The sequence below is a fragment of the Anomaloglossus baeobatrachus genome, chromosome 1 (assembly GCF_048569485.1).
Source record: "Anomaloglossus baeobatrachus isolate aAnoBae1 chromosome 1, aAnoBae1.hap1, whole genome shotgun sequence".
NCBI lineage: Eukaryota > Metazoa > Chordata > Amphibia > Anura > Aromobatidae > Anomaloglossus > Anomaloglossus baeobatrachus.
Window position 1 is genome coordinate 838,651,797 of NC_134353.1, and position 22,572 is coordinate 838,674,368.

Genomic DNA, 22,572 nt, shown 5'->3' on the forward strand with positions numbered 1-22,572 from the left:
TGGGTGTAATGACAGCCAGGGGTGATGTTTGTCATGATGATCCTAATGTGAACACTGGCTGCGAGTTGGCATTCATAGAAGATCATGATTTTAGCTATACACAGCAGCGCTGATGTACTGCTCTGTATAGCAGAAGCGATTGGAAGAGTGCAGCTTCAAATCGTATCTACCAGAAATAGTATCAGTAAAAAAAAAACAGCGCAGGGTGCAAAAAATAAGCTCTCACAAAGCTAATCTGGTATCTACGTACTTATAATGACTTTCTCGAATCATCCTGCCAAATCAGTTTTACCATATAGTGAACATGATAAATAAACAACCCAAAAACAATTGTGGAATTACACTTTTTTTGCAATTTTACTGCACATGGAATTTTTTTCCCATTTTGCAGGACACTATATGGTAAAATGAATAGTGTCTTTCAAAAGTACAACTCATTGCACAAAAAACAAGCTATCATATGGCTATATTGATAGAAAAATAAAAAAGTTATGGCTCTTGGAGGAAGGGGAGGTAAAAATGGAAGCGCAAAAATAAGAAAGGGCCAGGGAGTGAAGGGGTAAATAATTTGCATAAAAGCCTTTGTTGGTGAAGACCGGTTCAAAACACCTTCTGTAAGGAGACACTAGTCATATGCAGTGCTCAGGTGTGATTTTGGCCCATTTGTCCACACAAATACTCAAATCCAGAAGGTTCTGTGGGCTCCTTCAATGAACTCTAAGCTTTAGTTCCTTCCATAAATTTTCTGTTGTGTTCAGTTCAGGTGATTGGCTGGGCCATTCTAGCAGTTTTATTTTATTCCCTGAATTCTTTTAATTAAGAGTTGACTTGGCTGTGTATTTGGGACCATTGTCTTGAAAAAAAAATCCACCCTTGTTTCATCCTCATTATCCTGGTAACTGGCAGCAGATTTGTATCAAGAATGTCTACATACATTTGTCCATTCCTCCTTCCTTCAATAAATAAAATTTGCTAATGTTGTATACTGAAACACAGCCCCACACAATGATGTTTCCCTCCAAACTTCACTGTTGGCATGATGTTTTTGAGGTGATATGCAGTGCCTTTTGGCCTCCAAACATAGTGTATATTATGGCATCCAAAGAGTTCCAAAGACTATATTTTCCCATTATTTCACAGGCTTGTCTAAATCATGTTGTGAAAACTTTACATTTCATTGAATATGCTTTTTGTTGAGCAACAGAGTCTTGCAGAATTAACGTGCATACAGGCCATGGAGGGTGAGTACATTATTTATTGTTTTCATTGAAACATTGTACCTGTTGATTCCAGGTCTTTCTTTAGCTCTCTACAGGTGGTTCATGGCTCTTGGACAACTCTTCTGACAATTATTTTCACTCCTTTGTCTGAAATCTTGAGGGGAGCACCTGGTCATTGCCAGTTTATGGTGAAACAATGTTATTTTCACATCGGGATTATGACCCCAACAGTGCACACTGGAACCTTCAGCAATTACAGAAATTCCTCTGTAACTAATACCATCAGTATTTTTTTCAGTAATAAGGTTGTGAAGGTCTTGAGACAGCTCACTGGTTTTACCCATCATGAGAGGTTTCTTGTGTGGCATTTTGATAATGAGACACCTTTTTTATAAAACATCATTAGAACAACCTGATATTATTTTTCACTAAGTAGCAGGATTGAGGATTGCTTTATAATTACTGATAGATTTCAGCTGGCTGGTGTTATGACTTTTCATGGCTTTTTGCCCCTCTCTTTTTCTCATGTGTCATGTAATTTCTCATTATTGCACATCACTTAATTTCTGGACATCTATGGTTTGATTAATTTGCCTCTGTAGATTGGATGGGTAGTTACAGACATCTGGTAAGAAATTCATGTCCATAGCACCTGTAAAAATATATTTACTTAGAAAATAGCACTCGCTGTATGTGGACTAAATGTATTGGTTGTAGTTATGCACATAGCAACTCTACTAAAAATATTAGCCTTACCTGTTACATCCAAAGAAATGGTATCTTGAGTATCTTCAATTCCAAACAGCACCTCGCAACGGTAAGTGCCAGCATCACTAGCACGAAGTTTGACCATTGTTAATGAAGCATCACCAATATCTTCTGGATGACTAGGTACAGAAACTCTACCCCTATAATTTTGGCCAATTTTTATTCCACCACTTTGGGCAACTAAAACAGTAGTTTCTTTTGGATCTTTTCCATCTCGACTTTTTTCGATTTTTGTCCATTTTATCCTCAAAAATTCATTTGTAATGTTATAGCTTGGTGGTAGTGTAGGTATAGTTGAAAAGAAGCATGGTAATGTCACTCTCCCGGACAACGTTCCTTTGACAGGAGGACTTTTTTCCACTTTAACTGAAAAGATATGAAAAAGATAATTTATGTTAGAATTTAATAAAGAAATTGTAAGTTATTTTCAAGTGACCTAGGTAATTCCTCTTGGCTCAATTTTTTCTTTCTGTTTAAATCAAGCAAACAGTGTAGTAGACCCTTTCGACTCGCGAGTAGCAAACAGTGTATTACAAGCTACTTTGTGTGGCATGATATAGTCAACTTTACAGTTTAGAATTTTTTCTAATTCTTACTTTTTCTCAATTTTTTTTGTCTCAACAAGAAACTTCTAAACATTTTTCCTGGCCACACAGAATGAAATAACGCAATGTCAATGAACATCAGAAATGATTGCCCATAATCACCGACTGGTGGAACATAACCATTATAAACACTCAAATATTCTCAACAACATAATTGTGCTTCTTGTGCATTAACCATCTGAAATGACCCTCAGATTGTCTACATATAAAGTTCTTTATATTCTACAAATCAAAAGAATGTGGTTTCATTATTTTTCTACTTTGCTTCAACAAATTACATCATATTTGTCTGGAATGTATAGGAAGTAAGTATGGGCTGCCAAGTGATTTGGATAATGGTTTAACTACTCTGTTCAGTGTAAGTGCATAAAACAATAATCTCTATTGTTGTCTACCAAAACCTTTGTGAATATTATTTCCTTTGTAGCCTCAGGACCTGGAGTAGTCCTCCAGGAGAACAATGATACTACAAATATTTCAGGAGTAATTTGTATCATCTTCCAGCTGAAATTTGTGGCTACAAGGCATTTTATCAGGGTCTGTAACTATATCCAGCAGCCAATGTCTTGTCCTTAAGTGAACTCTGTATAAAATTCATATGGATTTTTGTAATATAAAGTATTATTTAAAGGAGTAGTCCAGGATCAAAGAAGAGTGTCTACTTCATTTCCAGAAGTAGCGTCATTTTTGTCTAGCTGCTACGTTAGTGTGCAAGTGTGCTCTATTCATGTGATGAGAGGTAACTTGCAATTCCAGGAACATCCAAGTGTTATACTGTTTTAGAAGAATAAAAAGAAGACAACTCCTTTACAAGCAATTACACAATATATTAGACTAAACTTAAAGTTGCCCATACATGTAAGGGTAAGCTCATATGAAAGGTTCAGGCCTCTCGATCCTTTCCTAACAGAAGATATTAGGGGAAAGAAGTATTTGGCATGTTGAAGCATGTTGGGAATGATCTTTATGTTTTAAAGGAAGAAAAGATTATGTCAAAGGTCTTGGCAACCAACACCAAGATTGTGTATATTTGGGGTAGTGAAAAAAAAAATCTATCAATAAAACAAGCATCCATCCAAAAGCTACTGAAAGTGTAACTGCTGATGGTAAGTTTCTAAAGACTGCAATTATAGTCTTGTAAAATTGTATTATAGAAAATACCACATTGAGTCTTGATTTATGTCATAGAGAGAATTTAAAATCCAAAAGGCATCTCTGGATAGGGGACATAGCCACCCCTACATGGAACATGTGGGATTATTATACCAGGAAAAATGAGAAACCAATTATAATTGGGCAAGCAGAGAAAGCTGACACTTCAAGCTCCATTGAAGTAAGACCTCCTGGTGTGGACAGGTAACTGCAATCCAGCAGATGTACCAGTGCATACATGAAGTCTGGGATTTGTAGATTCAGTCTGGGATTTGTATATTCAGTCTGGAATTTGTATATTCAGGGATTGAAAAGCATCAATTGTGTCATCTCTAAAATCAGCTCTGCGGAATTTCAAATATTGTCCCAGTCTTTTGGGCACCAGTGGTCAGTGATGAATATTGGGGTTTGTATTGATTCAATAATTATGGAAAGTATATCATCAGCAATGCAATCCCAAGGGGAAGAACATACATATTGTTTTCATAATTGTGAGGCCTGCCTATAAGCTCCAAATTCAAATCTGTAAGCTGAATGCTGCTATCCATGCCGTGTTTCATACCTATAGAAAAGTAAAATCATGATAAGAAACATGATCAGGATATCTTCTACCTGGGACCTCTAGGGGCAAAGATATCCTAAAAGTTGGGGATTTCATAACTTTCTGGAGACAGTAGCCACAACCCATGGTCAACCCTATTAGGAGTCATCAGAGAGGAGATATATGATTGTAATTTGTGTTGATAAAAGTAAATGCCAAATTATGATCCTTGTTGAATGCCTGGAACATACTTTGGTCTGTAGGAGTGCTCCACATTCCATTGGAGTTCTTCCCTTCATAAATCTGAGCCATTTCTGTGACCCAGGTGGTTTAGAAATTTTATTTTGTTATTCTTTTTTTATGCAATTGTATATTCCGTATTGTTTTCTGCACATTGTAACATTTTTTATATTTTTATAAACAATGCCTAGTTTTTAGATGAAATATATAAAATGTAATAATACCTTTATTCATCTTGCTCTATAAACTGCAACCCCGAAACCCTATGCTACTTGTAACGGACATATGATTGGCGGTGGCAGATAGTAGTTTGTTTTGTTATTGTGGGGTTGGCAATGACTGTACTGAGGTACATATATATTCCATGCATAGGAATCAGTTGTATATATACCATACACTCACTGTGAGCTCCCCAATAATTGGCCTAATAGAGGAAACAGCTGTGGCCTTGTCTATTAATTATCGTTCCTGATGAATGGGAGGCAGCAAAGTGCTGTTTGTGACAAATTGGTGGCAGCGGTGGGATATCTGCCTGATCTCCCAGGCTGACTCCGTGACAATTTACTAAGGACAGGTTTGATAAATTGGCTTCTCTCAACTTGGCTATGCATGATAAAATGTATGACCATAAACATGGACAATAAGATACCCTTGCATTAATAGATCTCCCGTGACTAGTGTGGGGCATGCTTTTGTGTGCAGCATTTAGAGCTGTAGATAATCAATTCAATTCACCATCCATAGCTGGATTTCATGTCCTCAAACACATGAACTTACATTGTGGGATTGTTGGCTTGTTATATTCAGACAAAATTTACTAATGGCATGATTAGTCCTTGACTCTTGTTGCTGGTGCAATCATGCTTATGGTATATATGAGACCTGGTTACATAGAACCATCTATTTGTTACTTATGCTGCACTCACGTCTGTGTTAAAGAATATATTCCAAAATTGTCATATGTTTCTTATTTAGCAATACACTTAATAATGGAGTATCACAGGCAAAACCCACAAAGTAATGTGCAAATAATAGGACTACTCCGCAAAGCCCTGAGAAACAGGAGTTTCATAGAAAAACACAACTTTAGCAGATATGGAAATACAATGTTACATTTTATTTTATTTTTATCATAGTTTATGTTTCTACTGTTTGGGTTACGTACCGATGTAAAGACCTGGAGTTTTTCTTTAAGCATTTGTCCATCACTCAATACCATTTTACATTATAGGTATAACTTACAAATTATTGTCTATCTTTCCAGATACATTATTGAGTATTAATTTTAAATTATGGCATGATTACAAATCCTTCATCAACTATGGCTACATTTACATTTAGCGACTGATCGAACCTGCCAAAAACCTGGACCGGCGAATCAATGCCAGATTTTAAAAAGAGTCCGATCCGCTCCGGAATCCGGTGCCCATATAAGTCAATGGGGACCTGAATCCGGAGATTAAAAATGTTTGTGGAAGGGATACGGGGGTAGGAGCGTGCACGGTGTATTCACAGAGGCGCTGTCATGGCTGCACACTCCTTCCGGGTCATGCTTTTCCCTTCCAGAGACGACAATTCAATATTCACTGCTTTGCCCGCCCACCAGCGCCTGTAATTGATTGCAATTAGACGGGTCCCCACCCTGAGTGTCAGCGTGTCAGCTGACTTCCACCAATCACAGGTGGCAGGACGACCAGTGGGCGGGGAAAGCAATGTATCCCTCGCAAGTGTGACTCCGGCTTTTTTTTTTAATTTATTTTAATAAATGATAAAAAAAAAAACAACGTGCGGTCCCCCTAATTTACATCCCCAGCCATGATAGTGCCGGCTGGGGGCTGGTAGTCTCAGACCGCAGCCGCCCAGTATTGCGGCATCTATTAGATGTGACAATCCCGGTGCATTACCGGCTCTTCCCGGTGGCCTAGTGAGTTGCCAATCGGGGTAATAAGGGGTTAATAGCAGCGCACAGCTGCTACTAAGCCCTAGGTTTGTGATGGCACAGGCGTCTATGAGATACCTGCATCACACAAACCTGTAAGTGAATGTGAATAAACACACACAGAGAAAAATCCTTTATTTGGAATAAAGTACAAAACGCACACCCTTCTTCACCACATTATTAACCCCCAACACCCTGCAGCTCTGGCGTAATCCACACGATGTCCCACGACGACACATCCAGCTCTGCTACATCTCACAGCTAGCAGCCATAGAGAAGACTGCCAGCTCTGAGTGTAGCTTATGTCTGAGCTGCGATGAGCTATAACTGCAGCAGAGACTGTTACAGGCTTGGGCGTGTGTCTGACTGCAACCAATCACAGACGAGAGGACGGCCGGTGGGCGGGGAAAGCAGTGCAAGAGTCTGCGGGTCAGTATGGTGAATGTGCATGTGTTTCAGAAATACATGCACGCTCCTGTCAGAAGTGTGCGGCTGTGCTAGTTAAAAGGTGAAGGACAAACCACATACACACAATACAACAATTGTGTTAAATATAATATGGTTTCTAACTAGTGCTAAAATCCTAGTTAGAATAATTAAATATTTTTAGGAATAGAGTCAATGGGCCAACTTAGCCAAATGGGTACCCTTAACTCTCCCGACGTGTTTTCCCCCATCCTAACGCAATGAAAAGGGGATCATCAGGGGATATACAAAGATGACACAAATAATAAGTCTTGCCAATGCACAATTAGCTAAATAGATCAGAGGATGTGTCTATTTTAACTAGATTAATAATAAAGTAATTTTTAGAGGTAATTACATACATATGGTGGTTTTTCTACTGACACACTCCATCCCAACTTGAAAGCACAATTGACCACCCCAACTGTGTCTCATGATGCGGTATTTTGGTGTCAGTTATAAGCAACTGTCTAGAAATGCTTGTTTAAGAGATGCTTCTAGGGGATTTTGGTGCGATTAGGCTGTAAAGACAATAGGCGCAAAACTGGCATCTTATCCTGGTAGGAACGAGTATAAGGGGTTGCAGGGAATCACTCACTTGGATAAGTTGTGCAAGTCACAACTGTTATAATACATATGTTAGCATAAAAAATGGCTTCTGCAGACCCATTAGGTAAACATCAATCAGTGGAAGATTTTATTGTTCTAGTTCTATGCCTTTCGGAGCTAGCATGCTCCTGATTCAGGAACCAACAATAGCAATGCACATTGCTATTGGTTCCTGAAGAGGGAGCATGCTAGCTTCAAAACCAGTAGAACAAGAACAATAAAATCCACTGATTACATTGTTTGCTTGAATCCATCTGGCAGCGCGGCATGGCAACCCATTTCTTACCTTCCACTGATTGGGGATTTTGGTGACATCTGAGCAAACTGCTACCTCCTAAGAGTCCATGAATTCTAATTGCTGGCAGGCCTGTCTATTATGTGTGTGTTTCTTTGAATACTGCATGTGAATTGCTCCTAGTTGGGAAAGTAATAGGAGATTAAACATTTTGAGGGAAAGACAACTTCTGTGTACTTAGCACTTGCAAATTAGTTGATATCATTTTTTCCCACATTACTATGTAAGATTATTAGGTGGCTAGACTTTTACAATGGGAGTTGGTTTGTTCAAGCGTTCCATTTCACTAGTAATTACATAGCACAGGGACAAATGGAACGTATGCGTCTCACAGCCTGAAGGCAGATTCAATGACACAATTGCTTTCAGCATGATCACTGTGATAATAGTGTCTGTCGTCAAGACACTTAGGGAGACTCGGTAGTGAAAGATACTTTTTGCCCTCAGTTTACCTCCGTAGCTGAAAGAAAACTGCAGAACGAAACTTGCCACATTTTATACATTTTACTGAACAATTTGTAACCAAACTTGGAAATGAAACACTCAGTACAGAAGAAAATCCACAAGACATGTGTTTTCCATTATTATTGTTAGGGATCTGCTAAGCAAACTCTATTGAATTGCCCAAGCATTTACACGAAACAAAAAGTCTCATTTTAATGATCAATGCAATTTGGTATAAATATCATATATATATATATATATATGTATATATATATATATATATATATATCTATATATATAATTGCCTTATTCTGTCTGTCTGTCTGTCATGCTCCAAAATTGTGTCACGGTGACAGTGTCACCGTGACATGTCCTTACGGTGACACAAAGCTGATTGGCCGCTGGGTTCGCCATGGCCCCGCCCCCCCACACGGATTGGCCTCTCGCCCCGGCACCCTGCAGGCATTGGCAACTCGCCCACGCCACGCCCCGCCCCCCTCACGCAATTGACGTTAGCTGTCGCCCCCCCCCCCCCCGCATTGCCCGAACTGACACGGTCACGGAGCCACGAATCCCAGGTGAGTACTGTACTCCCCCCCCCTTTCCTCCCTCCCCAACGGGAGCCCACATCAGCGTACGCCGCCGCCGTATGCTGGTGTGGGCTCCCGTGCGAGCGGGGGACGTGTTGCGCTGGTAACCATGCTTGCATAGTTACCAGTAAATCAAGGTCCTGCAGCGGCGCGACTTCCACACGCACAAACATAACAGCACACACACACGCATACACACACACATCAGATCGCACTCACTCTCACAAACACCTCACACACACCTCACACACACCTCACACACACATCGCATCCACATACTCACAGCATCCGGCGATATCGCTTGCTTCTCGGCCTCGATACTGTGCTGTTGTGATCTTCCAGGACCTGACGGAGGATCACATGGCCAGAGGCATGTGGTATGTCCGGATGTTGTGAGTATCAGCGCGTATGTGCGATATCGTCAGTGTCTGTGAGTGGATGCGATCGGGTGTGTGTGAGTGGATGCGATCGGGTGTGTGTGAGTGGATGCGATCGGGTGTGTGTGAGTGGATGCGATCGGGTGTGTGTGAGTGGATGCGATCGGGTGTGTGTGAGTGGATGCGATCGGGTGTGTGTGAGTGGATGCGATCGGGTGTGTGTGAGTGGATGCGAGGGGCTGAGGCTGGGGACAGAGAGGGGCTGAGGCTGGGGACAGAGAGGGGCTGAGGCTGGAGACAGAGAGGGGCTGAGGCTGGGGACAGAGAGGGGCTGAGGCTGGGGACAGAGAGGGGCTGAGGCTGGGGACAGAGAGGGGCTGAGGCTGGGGACAGAGAGGGGCTGAGGCTGGGGACAGAGAGGGGCTGAGGCTGGGGACAGAGAGGGGCTGAGGCTGGGGACAGAGAGGGGCTGAGGCTGGGGACAGAAGGCTGATGCTGCGGGTAGAGAGGCTGATGCTGGTGCAGCATGGGGGATGGATTACAATGGGGGGTGCGCAGCATGGGGGATAGAGCACGTTTGGGAGTGCGCAGCATGGGGAATGGAGCACGTTTGGGAGTGCGCAGCATGGCGGATGGAGCACGTTTGGGAGTGCGCAGCATGGCGGATGGAGCACGTTTGGGAGTGCGCAGCATGGCGGATGGAGCACGTTTGGGAGTGCGCAGCATGGCGGATGGAGCACGTTTGGGAGTGCGCAGCATGGCGGATGGAGCACGTTTGGGAGTGCGCAGCATGGCGGATGGAGCACGTTTGGGAGTGCGCAGCATGGCGGATGGAGCACGTTTGGGAGTGCGCAGCATGGCGGATGGAGCACGTTTGGGAGTGCGCAGCATGGCGGATGGAGCACGTTTGGGAGTGCGCAGCATGGCGGATGGAGCACGTTTGGGAGTGCGCAGCATGGCGGATGGAGCACGTTTGGGAGTGCGAAGCATGGCGGATGGAGCACGTTTGGGAGTGCGCAGCCTGGCGGATGGAGCACGTTTGGGAGTGCGCAGCATGGCGGATGGTGCACGTTTGGGAGTGCGCAGCATGGCGGATGGTGCACGTTTGGGAGTGCGCAGCATGGCGGATGGTGCACGTTTGGGAGTGCGCAGCATGGCGGATGGTGCACGTTTGGGAGTGCGCAGCATGGCGGATGGAGCACGATGGGAAGTGCGCAGCATGGGAGATGGAGCACGATGGGGAGTGCGCTGCATGGGGGATGGAGCACGATGGGAAGTGCACAACACACCACACACACACACACACGCACTGCACAACACACCACACACACACACACACACTGGGAACCACAAACAACTGCCCTACACAGACACCTACACACACAGACAACGCTGCACACACACAACACCCAACACACAAACACCGCGGCACACACAAATATACGCACATACCGCACAACACACACATTGCACAAAACATACCTCCCCCCAAAACACACCACACACACACAAACCGCGCAACACACAACGCTACAGACACACAGCGCTCCACAAACAACGCAACACACATGCAACACCGCTCTCACCCCCGTCACACCCAGACAACACCCAGAACATGTACAGCGCCTACACAAACACTTGGTAACTACACACAACATATATATATATATATATATATATAACAAAAATCATACATGAACTACACAATACGTAAATTCTAGAATACCCGATGCGTAGAATCGGGCCACCTTCTAGTATATATATATATATATATATATATATACATACAGTATATTGTTAGACAAAGCCATTCTTTTTAAGTGAGGTTGCATTTTTTTTCTAACCAGACCATCTTACAAAGCATTTTCAATCTGTTAGAAGTTCCCAAGTATTAATGGCAAAGTAGAAGCCTTAATAGGACTTCCTTAGAGACTCCTAATAAACACTGGTGAGGGACTGTCGCAATAGCCAGAGTTATTTCCATAAAAGCAATATATGCTGAAACTATCTATAATATCTATCTTAAGTGGGGGAGAACAATATAAAAGACTTCATTAGAAGCTTAATGGTTTCATTCTGTAATCACAGCATCACACATTGACAACAAGGAAATACCGTCAAATACTTACCCTGTTGAAGAACGTTACGCCAATAAAAACAATAAAAGGCGATTTACATCCACAATCCTAACCACAACACGTGACAGCCAACAGTGAAAATCAACTGCACTGCCAAAGCCAAAGTATCATAGAGTAACACGAAAAGAAAATGTTTGTAAACTGTCTACGTCTAAGGAATAAACAAACCTCAAGCATTGCTACAAGGTCAGAAGACATGTTTGAGAATCCTGCACCAAATCATGGAATCAGACAGGAGAATCCATTGGTTTACCGGTCTACAAAGATTAGTTGTCATGTTGACAATAAGGCTGGGCATACACATGCAATAGCTGAGCATTTGGCTGACAGTTATCTATCCTGTTTTTTCCACATAAATTAACATTTGGCTTGGCTGAATGTTCATGCGAGAAAGCAAAGAAAACCCCTGCCAGACACCTCTTCCAGGAAACAAAAGAAATTACCCTAATTTCCCATGATATCGTCTGTCGGGGAAGAGTAAGGAGGCCACCCTAACTCACTAGATTGTTGGCCATCCAGTTGATATCAGTAATTCTAGCCAATTTTTAACTAATCAATGCTACTTGCCAATCACTGATTGCAACGGTAACGTCTCGGCAGTGCTGAGGTCTTGGCTATTGCAATTAATTAAAAGCAGCCAGGTCAACTGATATCACTGAAGCTGGAAAAGCAGAGACCAGAAAGGAACCATGGAAGCCCTGATGCAAAAGCAGCAGGTAAGCATTAATCCTATTGCTATTTTTTTAGATTGTGATATATGTGCTAAGAATGCATGCTGCTGGATATCAGGCTTGATGAATTTTGTACAATTCCTTTATTTTAGAAAAAAAATTCAGAAAAGTTGTGACAAGGCCCAACAAAATTGTTTGACATTAAACTAGGTTTACAATTTTCTTGTATTGCCAAAAGAGATACTCTTGGTAGCCATACTTCTTCCAGGCTACTTAATGGGAATCTGTCAGTGGGGCTTAAGGTACCGTCGACCTAAGCGACGCTCCAGCGATCCCACCAGCAACCTGACCTGGCAGGGATCGCTGGAGCGTCGCTACACGGGTTGCTGGTGAGCTGTCAAACAGGCAGATCTCAACAGCAACCAGTGACCAGCCCCCAGCCAGCAGCGATGCGTGGAAGCGATGCTGCACTTGGTAACTAAGGTAAATATTGGGTAACCAACCCGATAATTACCTTGGTTACCAGCGCACACCGCTTAGCGCTGGCTCCCTGCACTCCTAGCCAGAGTACACATCGGGTTAATTACCCGATGTGTAGTCTGGCTATGTGTGCAGGGAGCAGGGAGCCGACACTGACAGCGTGAGAGCGACGGACGCTGGTAACGAAGGTAAATATCGGGTTGGTTACCCGATATTTACATTGATTACCACCCTGCTCACTGCACATTCAGTTGTTGCTCTCTCGCTGTCACACATCAGCGATGTGTTCTTCACAGCAGGAGAGCAACAACTAAAAAATGGTCCAGGACATTCAGCAACAACCAGCGACCTCACAGCAGGGGCCAGGTTGTTGCTGGATGTCACACACAGCAACATCGCTAGCAACATCGCTGTTGCGTCACAAAAGTCGTGCCTCAGCAGCGATGTTGCTAGCGATGTTGCTTAGTGAGACATGGCCATATTAGGGAGACCTTTAAGGATCAGTAAGTTTTATAGCTCTACCTTAGCCTGTTATCCTGCTGTAAGCTCCATAGAATTCAGTGTATTGTGCAGGCTAGACAAGTGTATGTAAATACAAACTGTATATTCACGGCTCCCCCTTTCCAATGCATTCACTTTCACTACTGAGAGGTGGGAGGGAGTTGGGTGGGGGCAGCAGTGCAAATTCAGTTCAGATTTGCTATTACTAATTCCAGTACTGAGAGGTGGGAGGGGGCAGTGAATATGCAATTTGTATTAACATTTGCTTGACTATTTACTAAAGCTGGGTTCACACTAAACGACAGCGACAACGACGTCGCTGTTACGTCACCATTTTCGGTGACGTAACAGCGACCTTGTAAGTCGCTGTTATGATCGCTGCTTAGCTGTCAAACACAGCAGAAGCAGCGATCATAACGTCGCTGTGCTACATGTGCAGAGAGCAGGGAGCCGCGCTTAGCGCTGGCTCCTTGCTCTCCTGCAGCACACATCGGGTTAATTAACCCGATGTGTGCTGCAGCTACATGTCACAGTTCAGAGAGCAGGGAGCCGCGCGCACTGCTTAGCGCTGGCTCCCTGCTCTCCTTGCTACAGTATACATCGGGTTAATTACCCGATGCATACTGCAGCCACATGTGCACAGAGCAGGAGCCGGCACTGGCAGCAAGAGCGGCGGAGGCTGGTAACCAGCGTAAACATCGGGTAACCAGGGAAAGGTCTTCCCTTGGTTACCCGATGTTTACGCTGGTTACAGCTCACCGCAGCTGAGAGTGCCGGCTCCAGATCGCTTCATTTCGTCGCTCTCTCGCTGTCACACACAGCGATGTGTGTGTCACAGCGGGAGAGTGACGACCAAAAAATGAAGCTGGACATTCAGCAACGACCGGCGACCTCACAGCAGGGGCCAGGTCGTTGCTGAATGTCACACACAGCGACAGCGACGGGACGTCGCTGCAACGTCACAGAAAATGGTGACGTAGCAGCGACGTCGTTGTCGCTGTGTGTGACACCAGCTTTAGTCACACTGAATTCTACAGAGCTTACAACAAGATAACAGACGAGGGAGAGCAATAAAGGCTTGTGATTCTGAAGGTGTCCACAAGCCCTTTTTAAAGATATTAGTATTGTACTACAAAATCATCTGACAGATTCCCTTTAATAAGTGTTATGAATGAAAAATTAGGGACTAGACATTTATCTCTTTAGTGCCTTTTCAATGTGCACTCATTACTAAAGTACAACTGTTGCGTGCAGGACTTGCAATGATTACACTAGTATTTATCAACAAATAAGTAAAATGACCATAGACACAAAAATAAAAGAGGGAGAAACATTTTATGTTTAATTAGCAATTGACAAATGACACATTGTTTTCATTCATTAGCTCATAATTACTCATTCTTCACACTTACTTGATGTTATAGAAGTCATCCTAGTGTGAAGCTGGGTTTACACACTGTAACATCTCAAACGACATCGCTGTAACGTCACCGGTTTTGTGACGCAATAGCGATGTTGTTTGCGATGTTGCAGTGTGTGAAACCTATCAGCGACCCGGCCCCTGCTGTGAAGTTGTAATCGTTACAAATCGTTCAGGACCATTCCTAGGTCCTTTGTTTCCCGCTGTGCAGCATGCATCGCTGGAAAGTTTCAGTGTGTGAAAGACTTTGCAGAGACTTTGTTAGCAACTTCCCTTTCAAAAGGCTGCTTATCAACGTCCCCAACAACCAGCTAGGTCGCTCTGCAGGTCCGGATCGCTGTTGCGTTGTTGGCCAGGTTTGCCTGTTTGACTGCTCATCAGCGACTTAGCAGAGACTTAGGGAGGTCGCTGTTACGTCACAAAACCGGTGACGTTACAGCGATGTCCTTTGCGATGTTGCAGTGTGTAAACCCAGCTTTACAGAGAGAGTTCCACCCACTAAGATGACATTACTAGGGCAGACGGGGCCAAAGAGAATGAATCCAACCTGCATATAAATTTTATTCATATAAACAACTTGACTATTAAATTACCTAAGAAACCACTTAGTTTCAGATGAAAAGTACAGACTGCTAAGGCTCCTTGGAACACCACAGGTGGTTCGTTTTCTCAAAATTTAGTAATTTTTTTATTTGACATAAGTTATTCCACCTGTTTTGGATTCATAGCTTAGTATTTATTGCTTTTCCCAATAGCTTTGGCTTAAAATCACAATAAGTATATTTTTTGTATGTTTATAATAGAAAGCTATTTGGGTTGTGTGACAAATTGTTATTCAAAAGCTTACCCTGCATTGTATTTTTTATATCATAACAGATAAAAATACTTTTTACTATGTGCCTACATTAATGCCAATTCAGGCATCTTCATTGAAAGCTCAAATATTCTTTTGTACGTAAAGGAACATTTCCCATTAAGTTTGCTATATGTACTGTATATCCCCCCAATTCTTGACCAAGGATCACAAAATTCAATGTGAATTGTGCAGTAGTGCTCCATTCACTACTCCATCAAATTCTATGTGCTATCATAGAAGTAGTGCATACCCTGTTTTCCCACAAATAAGAGCCACCCACAAAAAAAGCCCTAGAATGATTTTACAAGATTTTTGGAGAATGTTTGAAATATAAGCCCTAGTCAAAACAAAAGCTCTAGTTACAGTCAGGAACAGTGTTAGAGGTACTTTACATGCTGCGACATCGCTACCGATATATCGTCGGGGTAATGTCGTTAGTGACGCACATCCGGCGCTGGTAGCGACATCACAGCGTGTAACACTAATGAGCGACGATCAACGATCGCAAATCGTTCCAAAACGGTGATCGTTGACACGTCGTTAATTTCCTTAATATCGCTGCTGCCACCGGTACGATGTTGTTCGTCGTTCCTGCGGCATCACATATCGCTATGTGTGACACCGCGGGAGCGCCAAACATCTCCTTACCTGCGTCCACCGGCAATGCGGAAGGAAGGAGGTGGGGGGATGTTACGTTCCGCTCATCTCCGCCCCTCTGCTTCAATTGGCCGTCCGCTTAGTGACACCGCAGCGACGTCGCTATGACGCCGAACGCACCTTCCCCTTGAAGGAGGCATTGTTCGGCATCACAGCGACGTCGCTGACCAGGCATGTGCGTGTGGCCCTGCTGTAGTGATAATGTTCGCTACGGCAGCGGGCACCAAATGTTGCACGAGCGACGGCGGTGGGAGCTATCGCACTCGACATCGCTATCAATCGCTAGCTATGTCGCAGCGTGTAAAGTACCTCTTAGGGGGAGTCAATCTGTGCAATTTCTCAGGGACCTTACTCTCTTTGGGACCCCAGCAGTTATATTACAAGGTTAAGATTATTTAAGGATCTTTAAGGACTTCATAGTCATGTGGCATGATCTAATCAAAGGTCTCTTAATTGTAGGGGTCTAAAAGAACTGTAAAGGAGACCGGCAGGTATGTAGGACTAGCATTAGGGAGAAGGGAGAGCAAACTGGGCAATTTCACAGGACTCCATTCTCCTTGGGGCCCCAGGGTTTATATCCTGATGATAGGACTGCTAAAGGACCTTTGTGACATCACGTCATGTGACCAAAACTCTCTTAAAGAGGACCAACCACCAGGATTTTCATATATAAACGAAACCCAGTGCTATCCAGGCACTATCATTCTGATTCTAAACTTACCTTTAGTTGTAAGATCAGATGTATACTATCTGAAATACAAGCAAGTAATGGTTGTAAAATACACTGTTACTTTATTGATAGGTGCTGCAGAATATCTAATGGGTAGGTTCAGTTTTGGTAGTTATTCCCACCCCTGTCTGCCTGCCTGTTCTTCCTCCCCTGTCTCTGTTATTACAGGGGGAGAAAGGAGGGAGAAAGGACAATAGTCCCCAAGTAATTGAAAGGAGCTGTGGATCCATAAGGGCACTATACCTGCTATTTGCAAGGAGAGCAAGGACCCCATTCATAAATTTATCAGAAAACTCTTGTTACTGGTACTACTGAGACAAAGTCTGAACTGCTAAGTAGAGTTGGTGCAAAATGATTCACAGGACCCAGCCAGACCATCAGTCATATCAGTAATCTGTAGCTGCTGCACATGAGCCCTGAGAACTGGACTCTATTTCCTAGCATCTGTGCCTCTTCTTTTAAATAGCCAACCTTGATCATCATCATCATCATTGCTGAATTTCCCACATGTGAAGTTGCACTATGCGAACTAATCAAAAGAAGAGACACAGATCCCATCACTAACCAGGTAGTTCATAGGGCTCCTGTCCATTGACTACAGGTTACTGACATTGCAGATGGATTGGGTCAATTCACACCAACTGGAATTGAATGACACGAATTCTATGGGTGAATAATGTGTTTAATAAGAGGAAATGGACTGATCCGCAACACCGGCCACAGTCATGGTTTAAAGGGACACTAAATTGCTGGAAAATCCTTTTAAACCCTGTCAGGTGCAATATACACCCATAACCACGAACAGTTCTGGGTGCATTTTGCTAATCCCTGCCTAACTGTCCTTGTATACACTAGCATAGATAAAGAGATCTTTAGAAAAAGTATTTCTAAAGATCTTTTATGTTATGCTAATGAGCGTGGGGACTAATCCCAAGGGCATTATATCCCCCAACTAGCCACCCTTTTAGCATGTTTTATACACCCCCAGGGGTGTACTAACATGCTATTCAATTGAGCATCAGCAGCGGTGCTTCGTGTACCTGTGTTTGGTGTGACCACGCTTCTGAATGCCAGGGACCTCCGGTCATGCGCAGTATGAAGCTGGGTGTACGCTTCCCGGCTTCAGAGAGGTCTACTGCACATGACCTGAAGTGCCCGGCATTCAGAAGAGCGTCGCTGTGGACAAAGGTACACGCGTTACCGCTGGTGACGCTGCATTGAATAGCATGATAGTACGCCCCTGTGGGCGTGCTACTATGCTAAGAGGGGGATATAACGCCCATGGGACTAGTCATTGTGCTCATTAACATAAGGTAAAAGATCTTTAGGAATATTTTTTCTAAAGATCTCTTTATCTATGTAAGTGTATACAGGGACAGTTTGGCAGGGATTAGCAATATGCAGCCAGAACTGCTTGTAGTTCTGGGTGTATATTGCTCCTGACAGGTTCCCTTTAAGGTTCAGAAATAAGGAATAGTCATCATTACAATTTAGTTATGTACTGATTTCTATTAATTAATATTAGCAAATTTCATAGTAGTGGTCTCACATACTGATAAAGGTTTAGGGTACTGTGAACTGTGCCATAGCTTTTTTTTACGATGACAGTCTATACTTACAAATGTTAAAAGAAGAAGCTCTAAAATTCCTTAATTTTACAAAATCCTGGGATCAATAATAAAATTAGAATACCAACAGCTAAACCTCCCAATTCCTAAATTTTGCCTTGTAAAAATGTAGACTATCCTCTTTCGGAATATAGTTGTCTATATTAACATGTCTAACTAATCTCTACCCTGTTTAATCAAAAATCCTTTTCACACATATATTTATTGCTCTGTGAAAATCAAAAGTGATGCCAGTAATGTGTTCTTGCTGGATAGGGTTCAATTTCCACAGCTAAACACACAACAGTTCACTATTTTCAAATAATTGAGAATTGAATTTTCACACTTCAGAATGTAACAATTTGTCATTTGCAGTTTGGGAGAGAGAGTACATCCAACGGGAACATAACTGGGGTTTGGCGTTTTTAGGTAATAAATAGTAAGTGAACAAAGGCCTCAGTGTTTGCACCAGATGGATTGTGGCAAAGGCTACTATACTGTAAGGAGGAGGATGTTAAACAGGCATTAGGTGCTGAGGGATCAATTACTTGATGTAGACTCTCTATAAATCATTGAAAACCAAGCTAATTGAAATTCCATCTGCACACTTCATCTTAACTTTATGACCATTAACTAGTACTAGAAAGACACGGCTTGAACTGCTACTGTGAGGATTAACTATAGAGCGATGTACTTCAATACATTTCTATGGATCCCACCTTAAACCTCTAAGACCGAAACTCAGACAGAGCTTTAAACTTTGAACTCTCGTTTCCAATGTATGGAAAAGGAAAGTTGGCACTGACTATTCAAGCACTAAATCTGTATAGAAAAACATTATGGGAGAGCTGCATTGAATTAAAAAGCTCACAAGGTTTTTTTTTAAAGTCCTTTATAAAGTCATCGTTGGGGTCAACAGAGGGACATTCACTACTTATAAAATGAGCAGAGAGATTTCTTGTTAGAAGAAATTGACTTAATTTTCCTTGGAAGTTCCATAAATCTTAAAACTTATTGGTACGGCATAACTACTGTCAAATTTGGCAAGTTGTCTTAAAGAAGTAAAGAAGTTTTCCAACTAAAAGAATTTATCCCCCATTGATAAGATGCTGAGATCCTCCTTGCTTACTAGTACAGAGATCCTGATCCCCCCATTCCTCCTTCCTCAGGAAATGAGTTGGACATGATTTTTTGTCACAGATTTGGTTATGGTTCACATATATATATGGTCCTCCATATTGAATGGATCATATATAGTACATATACCGTATGATCCTATTCATATTTTACGTGTCCTCCTTGAATAATCTTCATCCATAAAATGGACAATATATTACCTTATCTTCGGGTTTATTAATGTATTAAGTCCTACTTAGAGGACAATTATATAAATATAAGCATCAACCTTGAAGATAGGGATATCTGGAAGAAAAGTAAGCTCCAATTTTGAGGTTAAGTGAAGAAAAGGTTAGGTGAAGGGTAGAACTAATTTCTCAGGCCTTTGTTTTTATCTATGTTTCCATATTATGAACTATAATGATATATTCTTCCTAAAGAGCTCTTTGAGTTACTAATTCTTATTAGGGAGATGCAGCTCGAGCATGCCTTCTTATGGACAACACTCCATGGGAAAAGTATACAAATTAAATCTTCTCCAGAAGGAGGAAAATAATCTCTCAAGTGCCAACTTTAGATAGTAGCTAACCTGTCAATATCCAATCCTTTACCAAGCCTTAAAAGTAGTCAACTCTATCCATAGCCAAATTCAAAACAGAAGTTTTCACAACAATGTCCATGTGGATATGGTTCTAGTTTTCAAGAAAGAGCAAAAATCTACAAGAATTCTGTCCAAGTAATAAAAAGCCCCACAATATACAAACTGTCCGGTTCTGCTTCTCAACATAGAGGTCATCGAAGGATAGGAAGCTAGATAGATATACAACTTCCAGATTTTCTGAGAACGTCACTGTACTTTTTTTTTTTCAAAATTGGTATATTTTTCTCTTGAAAGATAAGTGAAAAGAGAAAAGTACTCTTATCCAAAATAAGGGGATTAAGATAGGTTTTCTTAAAGACCTGTCTTTTTTTAGGATAATGGCACCTGACACAAATTAAGAGGAAATCCATGGCTCTAAAGGTCCAGTCACACTAAGCAACTTACCAGCGATCCCAACAACGATAGGGATCGCTGGTAAGTTGCTAAGAGGTTGCTGGTGAGATGTCACACTGCGACGCTCCAGCGATCCCACCAGCAACCTGACCTGGCAGGGATCGCTGGAGCGTCGCTACACGAGTTGCTGGTGAGCTCACCAGCAACCAGTGACCAGCCCCCAGCGCCGCGTGGAAGATGCTGCGCTTGGTAACTAAGGTAAATATCGGGTAACCAACCCGATATTTACCTTGGTTACCAGCGCACGGAGCTACACGTGCAGAGAACAGGGAGCAGCGCACACTGAGCGCTGGCTCCCTGCTCTCCTAGTTACAGCACACATCGGGTTAATTACCCAATGTGTACTGCAGCTAAATGTGCACAGAGCAGGGAGCAGCGCACAATGCTTAGCGCTGGCTCCCTGCTCTCCTAGCTACAGCACACATCGGGTTAATTAACCCGATGTGTCCTGCAGCTACATGTGCACAGAGCAGGAGCCGGTGACTCGCCCACCCCAGGGCTATGGGACACCCGGTGCCGGGCCGGACTAGTCCGGAGGTAGTCAGTGGTGGCGGGGCCCGGCTCCGTGGCCCAGGTGGGTGTCAGTTAAATATGGCTGATGAATTAAAGTTTGTGTTCGTGACGCCACCTGTGGTATGCGGCTATTAAGCCGCCGCTGCTGTGTAAGGCCTCCGGGGTGATGAAGTGGCAGCAATGATGATACTGCTCCCCACAGGTGGAGCAATGCCCCGGAGCACTGTTGGTGCTCGTGAGAGTCTATGGTGTTGTGGAAGTTTAAGCGGCTAAAATAACAGAGACCACTCCAAGGCTGCAGTTCAAGTTCTTTACTCAGAATTCTTGTCAAAGCCGGCAGGAACCCTTGGACTGCTGGGACCACTGTCAGGGACCTCCGCCGTTTCTGGGTGATTCTTGGAGCAAAACCCGGTGCCCTTCTCTTAAGTGTCTCTGTCTTCTGCTGTCTTCCTAAGCCTTGCCTTTTATAGGGTAAACCTGGCTTGGCCTCCACAACAGCCTCCAGGCTGGGGGGTCACCTGTCGGCTGATTACCCCTTTTCTAGAGGTGCTGCTGTGGGCTGTGGCCCGGGGAGTTTACAACTTTCCCTAGGCCTCGGTTTTTACTGTTTGGAGATGATTTTGCACTCCTCCGGTTTCTAGGGACCGTCCCCTGTTGCAGCTTGATCCCTCCACCGATGTTCCTATGGAACAGGCCACCGCAGCTCTACAGCTACCCGTGGCCCTGGGACCCCTTCTGTTCCCTGCTTGGTGGCACCTGGACCCTCTGAGTCCCAGGATCTTCACCAGGAAGCGTCCCTTTCTTCGTTTCAGCTCCTGACTGACTTGGAGCTCTATTTCCTTTCACTTCTCCTCCTTGCCTGCCTCCTGCAGGCCTCCTTCTCCTTCCCCTCCCTCTCTCTATCTGCTCACCCTAGACTTTCCTTTCTGTGTCTGCTCTCATGTGGCTCCTCCCACCTCCCCAGTTGCTCTGATCTACCCTGTAGGAGCAGGGATGGGTCTTACGGCCCCTCCCAGCATGCAGCATGGGAGGGTAACTGCCACTATCCCTGGTCCCAGTGTGTTCCTAGCAATGGGTGTAGTGTGGATTTACCAGGGGACCGGTGTTCACTCCCTTCCTCACCCAGAATGGGGCATCACACCGCTGGATGGGGTGCAATGACCTGTGGCGACGGAAGCCTCAGGGGCGCCACACTGGCACTGACAGTGAGAGCGGCGGAGGCTGATAACAAAGGTAAATATCGGGTAACCAAGGACAGGGCTTCTTGGTTACCCGATGTTTACTGTGGTTACCAGCCTCCGCAGAAGCCGGCTCCTGCTGCCTGCACATTTAGTTGTTGCTCTCTCGCTGTCACACACAGCGATCTGTGCTGCACAGCGGGACAGCAACAACTAAAAAATGGCCCAGGACATTCAGCAACAACCAACGACCTCACAGCAGGGGCCGGGTTGTTGGTGGATGTCACACACAGCAACATCGCTAGCAACGTCACAAAAGTTGTTCGTTAGCAGTGATGTTGCTTAGTGTGAAGGGGCCTTTAGTGTGAAGGGGCCTTAAGATGAGGACATTGTGAAAGAATAAAAG

The 22,572-nt window shown here is 43.6% G+C and overlaps 1 protein-coding gene across 2 annotated transcripts in view; it reads right to left on the reverse strand.

Moving 5' to 3' along the window:
• The window catches only part of VCAN (versican), a 145,633-nt gene that overhangs the window by 87,754 nt on the left and 35,307 nt on the right, over positions 1-22,572 (reverse strand). For both annotated transcript variants that reach the window (XM_075325137.1, XM_075325136.1), the window contains exon 3: positions 1,977-2,354. In XM_075325137.1, the coding sequence (XP_075181252.1) occupies positions 1,977-2,354 (378 nt within the window). The remainder of the gene's footprint in view (positions 1-1,976; positions 2,355-22,572) is intronic.